General features: G+C 53.4%; 1 protein-coding gene across 7 annotated transcripts in view; it reads left to right on the forward strand.

The window, feature by feature from the left end:
- Positions 1–10,164, forward strand: part of WDFY4 (WDFY family member 4) — a 267,801-nt gene extending 257,637 nt beyond the window's left edge. For all 7 annotated transcript variants that reach the window (XM_042241016.2, XM_042241015.2, XM_042241018.2 and 4 more), the window contains 5 exons: positions 540–719; positions 2,567–2,749; positions 5,028–5,115; positions 8,576–8,687; positions 9,692–10,164. In XM_042241016.2, coding sequence (XP_042096950.1) covers positions 540–719; positions 2,567–2,749; positions 5,028–5,115; positions 8,576–8,687; positions 9,692–9,758 — 630 coding nt within the window. In that variant the 3' untranslated portion in view covers positions 9,759–10,164. The remainder of the gene's footprint in view (positions 1–539; positions 720–2,566; positions 2,750–5,027; positions 5,116–8,575; positions 8,688–9,691) is intronic.
- Positions 10,165–10,517: the final 353 nt, after the last annotated feature.

A 10,517-nucleotide genomic window follows, 5' to 3' on the forward strand; every position in this document is an offset into this window, starting at 1 on the left:
ATGCATGAGATTCTCCGGACAGCTTGTGAAAACCCAGGTTTGGGGGTCCCACTCCCAGAGTTTCTGATTCAGTAGACCTGGGAGGGGCCCAAGAATGTGCATTTCTGACAAGTTCCCAGGTGATACTTGAGCCACTGGTTGGGATACCACTCGTGACAGACCAGCAACCTTGCATGCTAATAGTGGTGTGCGCCGCTTCAGACTGCAAGACGGCGTGGGAGGGCAGAGGGCATGAGGGGGTTGCTGGGGTCGCCGTTTGAGTGTGATAAAAAGGACTACTGAGTCTCCCCATCTGGATTTCAGCCCTGGAAAGGGATGGTTCTGAGAAGCCAGCCACACACCCGTGAATACACGTGCGCACGCACACACACACACACACACACACACACACACACCCGACAAACGCTGGAGTCACTGGATCAGTCTGAATCTCTGTTCTCTCATCTGGGGCCCAAGAGTAAAACGGAGAGCGGACTATCTCCCCGAGTACCTGGGTTAGGGCCCCTCTCATGACCTGCGCCTTCACCCCGTGCCCCTAGGCCTTGTACGGACACACACAGGCCGTCACTTGCCTGGCAGCGTCAGTCACCTTCAACCTCCTGGTGAGTGGCTCGCAAGACCGCACATGCATCCTGTGGGACCTGGACCGCCTCACCCATGTAGCCCGCCTGCCTGCCCACAGGGACGGCGTATCTGCGGTTGCCATCAGTGACGTCTCGGTGAGGCTCCTCTTTCTCAATGTCTGTGTCCTCAACACGTCTGTGATTCTTCATGGTGACATGGTGGGCAGTCCCCTGAGAGAAGACCTGGGGGCAAAGACCACCCCAGAGTGTATAGAGGCCCCAGATATGTGGGATATTCTCTACACAGGCAGAGTAGTGCCATCAACAATCTCAATTTTGGTCTCGATTTTGTTTTCTGCTTCTTTATTTTTTTCCCTCAAGGAGGTGGGCTGGTGGGAGGTGTCTGTTCTGACATGAGCATCAGGGAGCTGGGGAAGGAAGTTGACTTTGGTGAGGGATCTTCTGGGTTTGATTGACTGATCCAGCCAGTTGACTGCAAATCAGTGTGAGCTTAGCAAGCACCTCTGGTCTCCAAGTCAGGAAACACCTCTGCTTGTCCCTCCATGCTGGCTACCAAAGATAAGCCTGTCAGGAAGCACGCCACATGTGTGTGTGTGTGTGTGTGTGTGTGTATGAGAGAATATAGATAGATTATGTGTGTATATATATAGTGTATATATACTGTATATATATAGATAGTATTAAACATATGCTGTGTATAGACGCATATACCTGTATGTATATCAGTGTGGAGTTTCTACGCTGGAAGCCTCATCGTCGGGTATGGGGTTTTCTGAGGCTCTGCATCCGCTGATAGGAAACCTGGGGGGCCTGGAGCGTGGATAGATGGAGGAGTGGTATCGTAGGAGGAGAAAGCCGTCATGAAGGAGGCTTCTGCTGCCAGCTCGGCTGAAAGTGGTGCTCCAAGGGGGCTTCAATCCAGGAAGAATATTAGATGGGCAAAAAGAGGATAGATGGATGGGTGGTTGGGCAGAGGGAGGGAAGAATGTGTGGCTAAATGGAGGGTGGGTAGGTAGGTGGATGGATGTTGGCTGAATGGATGAATGGGTGGATGTAACAGGGAAAGCACCAAGTTCTGATATGGAAGAAAATAAATTCATAAGGGATTATGTCCCCAGCCCTTAGAGAAGACTGATATCAGGACGACAACTTGTTTGACTCACCTTGTCCTGGAGCTGACTGAGTTCATGAAGTGCCGGCTGGGTGCTGAGCAGAGATGTATCAGACATGGTCCCTGGCCTCAGGCAGACTCCACCAGACCACTCAGGAAGGGACATGATGGCGCTCAGCCCAGGGCACCGCAGAGGGGCATGGAGCTCCCGACATCCCTTCTGTGGCCAGGGCAAGGTTCAAAGGCTTAGCCCCAGATGGCTCTTGGGGTCCTTGGTGGGTCTTTGGTGACAGTGATCACAACTCTGCCGGACACGAAACAGCCAAGGAGCTAAGGAGCGAGCACTGCAGACAGACGTTTCAGGAGGTGCGGTGGGCAAACGTCTCCTCAGAAGTTCCCTCCGAGGAGACCCTGCCCTATTTTATGAGCCGCTATGCAGTCATTCAAGCCTCTGTTCCCTGCCCTCCACCAGGGGTCATCCAGAGCCGCTTCACAGGAGCAGAGCTGGCCAGCCAGGTGTAGACGCCATGTCTGGGCGTGGGATGACACCCTGGCTAGGTCTTTATGCCAGTCAGTAGGCTGCCAGGGAGAGTGCTGGGGGAGGAGTCCAAAGGGCGAGCCAGTCAGTTTGTGCTGGGGAAAACAGTACCCAGATGCCAGATTTCAGTATGAAAAGAGCCAGGAACGTGCCGTTCTGTGGAAGCACAGTGGGCCTGTGAGTCCCTGGGAAGAAGCGGATGTCTTAGGAGGCCTGGGAGTGCCTTGCTTAGTCTTCAGAAGACGGCAGGTGGAGGGTGTGCAAACTGAGTAGCTGGACAGATGGACAGGCAGTGATCCCAGCCTGAAGTGAAGCCCCGTCTCACTGCCACAGGGCACCATCGTCTCCTGTGCGGGAGCCCACTTGTCCCTGTGGGATGTCAACGGACAACCATTGGCCAGCATTACCACGGCCTGGGGCCCAGAAGGAGCCATAACCTGCTGCTACGTGGTGGAGGGGCCAGCGTGGGACACAAGCCACGTCATCATCACTGGGAGTCGGGATGGCATGGTCCGGGTAGGTGTGCCTCGGATGGGACGAGGGCGTGCTGCAAGAAATACGTTCATCTCCATCTGCCCACTTCTTCTAAGGGTCAAATCTGCAGCCTGCCAGTACCCAAATGCAGACTGCAGAATTCAAACATTCCAGACCAGGTCCCCGCAGCATGTGAGGGCAAAGGCAAGGGGTTTTTATATTAATGTAATACATAAAATTTTATATAACATATACTTCAACAATTGAAAAATGCTTATTGTCACGTTATGAAAGCTGACTGGTCAAATGCATCAGAACATGATTCAGTACTGACGAGAGACATATGGGCCATCCTTTCACTCATTCACTCACTGTCTATCCATCCACCCACTAATCCATCCCCCCATTCATCCATCCGCCCATTCATCCATCCATCCACCCATTAATCCACCCATCCATCCATTAATCCATCCATCCACCCATTAATTTATCCATCCACCCATTAATCCACCCATCCATCCATTAATCCATCCACCCATTCATCCATCCATCCACCCATTAATCCATCCATCCACCCATTAATCCATCCATCCACCCATTAATCCATCCATCCACCCATTCATCCATCCATCCATCCATTAATCCATCCACCCATTCATCCATCCGCCCATCCATCCATCCACCCATCCATCCACCCGCCCATCCATCCGTCCGCCATCTCCAGCTGCTCCTCTCTCTCTCGGCTGCTGTCCATTCACTGTTCCACTCCTCCATCCGTTCTTTCCTTACTGCACTCACCCTTCCGTCTGCTCATCTGTCCACTTATTTGTCCCTCCAGCTATCCACCCACCTAACATTCACTGAACTCTGTCTCTGCACCTCATAATAAGGGATCCAAAGATTAATGATAAACAAGCCCTTGTCCTCAAGATGTCATATTCTAGGGAAAAAAAGACAAACAGAAAATATCCATATGTGTCTCATGCTATGAGTGGGATAATTAAACAGAGCCATGCATGCTCTGAGGAAGGCCTTGGGGAGAGAAACCAGGAAGAAAATAAAGGAGAGACATTGAGGTGGGAGGAATAGTGTGGGGAGAGCAAGGCACAGGTGACGTTTCTGAGACTGACAGCAAGGAGGGAGGAATAAATAAGATGAGAAACGATTAAGAGCTTTACTCAGAAAGTGCCACTTGAATCCCACAATTTTTGAAAGGAAGTGTCAGTTGCATGCCTCGAGGTATTCAAGAAAATGCTCTTTGAATTCTACACGCATCTGTGAAAGCTCACTGTGGGCCAGCCAGCATGGCTGAAACGGAGCCCTATCCTCCAGGAGCCTCCATTCCCAAAGTCTGAGAATCATCGCAGAGGTGATGCCTCAGGAAGCAGGATGAATAACAGGGTGGGGGGCCAAGTGGAGAGTGGATGTGTTTCCAGCAGAGGAGCTGGCATTTCAGCCGAGCCCTGAGGGTGAGAAGTCAGGGCGGACAGAGAGGGTCGTGCAGGCTAAGGGGTCCAGGTGCGTGGACGGGAGAGACGACACCGAGGAGAGCCCGCTGGGAAGTCCCCTTGCAGGGCCTCGTCCGTGGGCTAGAGGAGCACAGGGTCTCTGCCGAGGGAAGGGCGCCCTGGGCTGGCTAAAACACGAGGAGGCCATGCGGGTAAGGGCTGGGTGGGTCGCGGTCTGTCCTGTGGGTCAGCCAGAGGAGCCCGGCTGGCTGGGGGCAGCCGCACTTCCTTCATGGGCCTGCAGAGCAGGAGCGCGAGTCCTCAGGCGCTCTGCCCTTGTCCACTCAGCGCACTAACTGAGCTCCCGGGCCAGCCCAGCGCTGGGCTAGACCCGGTGCGGCGCTCACAGAAGCCTGCAAGTAGAGGCTGCTCATTGTCCTGCAGGGAAAGAGAGTCCAGGCTCAGCAAGTGAGATGCCATGTGTGGTCAGCCTGAGGGCGCTCGCCACAGATCTGGCACCACACGTAGAGGACGGGAAGTCGTGTTGCGGGGTGGTGAGGGAGGCCTCTGGGAACGGTGGCAGATCAGTGGGCACTAGCTGAGTAAAATGACAACGAGCTGACTGCTGAGTCTCGTCGCTGCAGGTAAGGGGTCGGGGAAGGTGCCCTACGACCCAGGGTGGGGAGGGAACTCATCCCGCAGGCAGACTGAAGCCTAAGCAGGCTTTTATGCTGGGAATATGTCAACATCAGAAGTGAGATGGGGCCATGCCGCCTTCCGTCAGGGTCCCCCAGGTGTGGAGGGAAGGACGGCCCCAAGCCTGCAGACAGGTTCATTGCCCCAGCCCATGGCACGTTCTCTGTTCTGGACAGATCTGGAAGACTGAAGACGTGAAGATGTCTGTTCCCGGGCAGGCAGCGCCAGAGGAGCCCTGGGCTCCATCATCTCCAAGCCCCAGAGGTAACTGCTGTGCTCCTGGTTCCTGGGGGCACCCTTGCCTTGCTCAGCCCTCTCTCCCCTCCCCTCTCCTCTACTCTGGCGAGGGCTGCAGCTCCAGCCAGGCCTGCAGAGACCAGGGAAGACAGTGAGTTTCTTGAGATGTTGACAGATCTCCGGTCAGGAGCACAGTTTTCTGTGAGCTGGTGGTGGAGCATGAATCCATGTTTATAAGCCCCGCTGAGGCCCAGCCTCACCCTTCAGGGACCAGCTGGCTCTGAGATGCTCCTCGGGCCTGTGAACAGTGCTGGTGGTGGTTGTTGGGGCTCCCGAGCTCCAGAAGGGGCCACACCCAGCCAAGCTTGGTTTGATGCTATCCATCTTCCTGGGTGACTCCTAAATGCCAAACTCCCCAGCCCAGGACCTGGGACCATCCAGCTGGCCACTGGCCTGGACTGCCAGGCTGCAGACAGGAGCAGGGATGGCTTTGCTGCGTTCCCGGGGAGAGGAAGTGGCTCCATCGGCCCCAGTCTGCCCTGTTGTCCCTGATTCAGGACCCCCTAACCTGCACGGAAAGTTCCTCAAAGTAGGTCTGAGGGTGGTCTGCATCAGCATGGCCCAGGAGGCTCATGAAGCATTTAGATGTGGGTCCTAACCTCAAGGAAAAGGTTGGAGAAGGATGGAGTTCCCGTATCTAACAAGTCCCTGGGTGACTGCCGGTATCAGCAGAGTGAAAGCCGCCACTCTGCAGCAGAGCCCTCTTCGGGTGTAGCATTTGGGCCTGGAGTAGGATGATCTGACCTCACGTCTGTCGCCGTGGCCTCTGGCATCAGCGCCACCAGGACCACGGCCACAGAGCTGGGAGGGACACAGCTGACTGGGAGCAGTCTCCACCACTCACCCCTCCCGTGTGTTCTCGTGCTTCTCACGGCAACCCCATGAAGAAGATACTTCGATGAGGCCTGGGTGAGAAGGGGACTGAGGCACAGAGCGGTTCAGCAACTTGCCTGAAGTGGCCCGAAGCTATTAGAGTTCTCATTTCTGCCCCCAGAGTAGACACGCCCACTCCCAGAGCAAGCTCCTCGGCCAGGGCCAGACCATCCCTCCAGGATGAGCGCAGACACAAGCCTCACTCCTGGGAGTCCTGCGTGGCCTCACTGTTGGAATCATGGGTCCTTCTGGTTTGTTCTGCATCCCAGGACCCATGAGCATCCACTAGAGAGAATTTTCCAGATCATGGAGGCTTGTCTTCTACAGGGAATACCCGTTTTCAGCTCATTTCTAGAATGTGCTCCATACCTCCTTGATTCATTTAGCCACTGATGCATGGATTCTTCATCCACACCAGCAGACACGGGCATTGGCTGAGCCCCTGCTAGGTCCTAGAATCTACACGAGAATCCCTTCCTTCATCATAATGCCGTCAGACGATGCCCTCGTCAGCAGCATAGACTGGCCTAGAATGGTGACCTTACAAGAATCCATAGCCACTGGGGATTCAGTTCACTGGCCCTAAGATCTCTAGGGTCCTTTGGGACCACAGTGAATCAGCCCATCACGGTGTAAAGAGTCCTGTGCATTCTTAGGAGCTCACAGTTCTTCTTTGGAGGACAGGGGCCAAACTCTCTCCCCTGCCCCCACCCATTTGGAGGAGAGCTAGAACAGAGTTCTTATTCTCCCCCTGCTCATGACGTGTTCTGTGGGCTCATGACGTGTTCTCAGTCTTGGGCTCAGCTGACCACTTCTGAAGCTACTGAGCTCTGATAAGCTAAAGGCATTAGCTCAGCCCATGGTTGATAAGTGGGCATCTGAGCCAGAATGTCAGCTGCATGGGTAGGTAGATGGATGAAGGGACAGATGAGCAAAGGGCGTCTCAGAGCCGTTCCGTTGGTTCTGGAAGTGCCAATGGCTTTGTGGGTTCTACTCAGGGTCGACGAGGCTGTGCTCATTAGGAAGGGGCTCTATGAGATGAGAAGCAAGATGAATGTCAGGAAACCAAGCTCTAGCCCCAGCTCTGTCTCCTGCAACTTCTTCGGTCCTCAGTTCCCCTCTCTGCCAATAGAGGTACTTCCTGTACATCCTAACGTGTAGGAAGCTGATGACAGAAAAATAATGCCATAGACAAAGATCTCCTCAACAGAATGTGGGTCATGATTACCATTTTCTCCGATTACAGGGAGACTTCTCCCCTAACACACTGGCCGATGTCATGGGACTTACCTGATGGTGTCAGGCGGACAGAAGCCTCAGGCCCATGTCTGTCCTCTGCTGTTTGTCCTGACCAGCCTGAGGTCACCACTGCCAAGTAGAATTAATTGCTCTGCTTGTGGTTACAGTTCAAAGGAGGCTTTGGATGAAATGACACAAGGGCACAGACATATTCATGAAAATCAGGCTAGGTCACTGCTTAGAGTCAGCAAACCCATGTGCAGGTTTATAGACCTAAGCCACTGCAGGGCTCACCGTGCTCAGAATATTGCTTAGAACTGTTCTGTTGGAAGGGAACTAGTCCTCGGCCTGACACCCAGATATTTGCGCATGTCTCTTGGGGTGTATGTTACTGCATTCCTTGAGTAGCTTGAGAGGCAAGAAAGGGGTTCTTTGAGGGCACTGAGGATGCGGGGGCTGCCGCATTGTGTGCAGATGTCCAATTTCTCCCTGGAATTCATTTATTTCTCATTTGCAGCCAAGACCAACCCAACTGAGTCCAGTTTATTTTAGGAATCACTCCGTAGACTTGGGCTCAATCTGGTACACAAAAAGTCCATAGGAAAAGCTTGGTTTGGGAACTTATGCACAAACACAAAACACACGTGCATTTCCTGGAGCACAGCGCTGTCTGCCACCCTGGGCCAGCTGGGACAGCTGCGTCGCTACTGCCCTGACGGCACCCAAGTGACCTCACAGTGGCGGGCCTCTACCTCACCCTCCATGAAGGAACTACCCTCTGTCCCCAAATAAGTCATTAAAATGAGTGAAGTAGCAATCACCGAGTTCTATTTTTTGAAAACAAACATTCTCAGCATTTAATTATTGGTCATGGCGTGAGCGGATTTAGGTAAGTTGATAATGCCGACTTTATGTAATTTATTTTTACTAGGCAATTACAGGCTGCGTTACATCCTGGCAGCAAGGTATTGTGGAGTATCTTATTAAGCATAAAGCCAGTAAACACTGATGAACAATTTTGCTGAACTAGGCATGCAATTTAGAAAGCAATAATACACAAATCCAATTTGGTACACAATGGATACCGCAGCACGTCAGCACATGTAACTATCACAGCCTGCAAATTAAATTGGGACGGCCCTTTTTGCAACAGCACAGGCCAAGATTAAATATATTTTCCCCCTCAATTTAACAAGTTGCTGACCACAAATATAAATATACGTGTACGTGTTTGCGGCCCTGCGTGTGGATGTATACACGCATATATGTGAAACCGCTCGGCTCTTCTAACTATCCTCTTGCACGTTCCTCATAGTTCACCGGTGGGAGAAGAATCTTGCCCTTTGCAGAGAGCTGGATGTCAGCGTGGCTTTGACAGGGAAACCGAGCAAGGCCAGCTCTGCAGTGACGGCTCTGGCCGTGTCCAGGTAACAACAGCTGGCTGTGCCCAGCCTCCAGCAGAGGGCGCTGTGCTGCCCCTAGGAAGCCCTGGCTGTTCCCCTCAGGACTCTGGGCCCCAGGAGGTGGCCTCACTACAGGGACCCAGGAGCCCAGGGGGCCCCAGCATGTACAGTAGCAAGATGGCCATGCAGGGCCCAGGAAATGGTTCTTAACACACATATTCTTGCTGTCTCTTTCTCCTCTCACTCTCTTGAATATCTGTGGATTCATAAAGAAATCCAGAAGGTAAAAGTATATTGACTTGTAAGTTTATCCGAAAGAGGGACTTTTTCCTGAGGTCCCTTGACGATTGTAACATTATGTATGATGCTCATCCTACGTTACAGAAATGCCTTTCAAGGGCTCGAAGCCAACGTGGAATGGACGGGTGTCAGACACTACCCTTGGCAGCATTGTCTTATTCTTTACAATTACTCGATGGTAGAACTTAGAATCATTAGCCTGTTCTACACACTAGGCGTGTTAGTCTCAGGGGACCAGATCTTCAGGAGCCCTGTCCTTCTCCCCTCCTGCCCTGAAGTGGGGCACCCGAGTCCTGCTGTGGTGGGAAGGCCAGACTGAGGTGGGTGGCTTAGGGTGGGGTGTATGGGAAGGGACAGAAGGCCCTGAGCCCTCATTCTTTGCTGAAGAACTTGCCCTTCCTTCTGCCTACCAGCCTGACTACATAGCTCAAAGGATAGGAGATACCCCCAAAGATGCTGGAGGGAAAATGTCAGGGTCTTGCCCTGCTCCCCAGAGCCCAGCACCTGGGAGCATCCCCTCAGTGCTTCCACAGCCATAACCCTCCTAGATCAGAGCTCTCCCTGAGTCGCAAGACTCTCCCCTGCCTCAGGGGGAGGCCAGGTGCAGGCTCTCCTGGGGTCCTGGCCTGAACCCCCTCCCCCATGTTGTGATGTCCCGCATGCAGTCTGGGATAAGCGGGGTGCACAGGTTTGCTTTAATACGCTTCTTTATTTTTTCTTTTCCCAAGAAACCAGACCAAACTCCTGGTCGGCGATGAGAAGGGAAGAATATTCTGCTGGTCTGCAGAGGGGTAGGAGGCAGGAGCCGGTGGAGGCTCTGGCATGGCAGCCACGTGCCCCAACAGGCAGCAGTACCAAGTGGAGGGCTCAGACGCAGTGCCTGGGATGCAAAAGAAACCCCCAAGGCCTCCCTTCCAACAGGTCCCCAAAGAGGAGGCCACAGGCCGCTGGAGCTCCATAGCCTGGACTTTGGCCTTGGATTACACAGGGTATGCCTCAATAAAACAGATACACACGTGGATCGGGACCCCTAAGCAGCATGCTGGAAACTGTGGCTCAGGGGTGCCAGCCAGCACTCGCTATTACACATGACCCACCTCTCAAAGGGCTTATTGCACTGAAAAAACGTGGGTTGCTTCCTGGGAACTAATGGGGAATATGGTATTGTTATTTTATTAAAACAACTGTTTTCCAGATACAAGAGGGCTCTTGAATTTAAAACTGCCAGCCTTCCCACCGAGGTGTTTGTGGCTCCACACTTAGGAAGGCAGGCAGGCCTCAGGGACACACAGCCCACTTCTGGAATGCTTCTCAGTCCTCCATTTCCCTCAGTGGGATCTGGCTCCTCCTGTGGTCTTGCTCTGTATGCAGGGGACCTTGGGGAGCAAGAGAGCACATTCAGGAGGCCCGGCTTCCATGACTGGGCTCAGAACACAGACACGATGGCTGCCCACCACAGGTGTAAGCAAGTCAGCTGGGAGGACGCACCCTGCCTGGGGTGCCTGGCCCTGCTCTGCACGCCACAGCAGGCAGTGGGTCCTGGCTGGGCTCGGG

This window comes from Ovis aries, chromosome 25, assembly GCF_016772045.2.
Source record: "Ovis aries strain OAR_USU_Benz2616 breed Rambouillet chromosome 25, ARS-UI_Ramb_v3.0, whole genome shotgun sequence".
Lineage (NCBI taxonomy): Eukaryota > Metazoa > Chordata > Mammalia > Artiodactyla > Bovidae > Ovis > Ovis aries.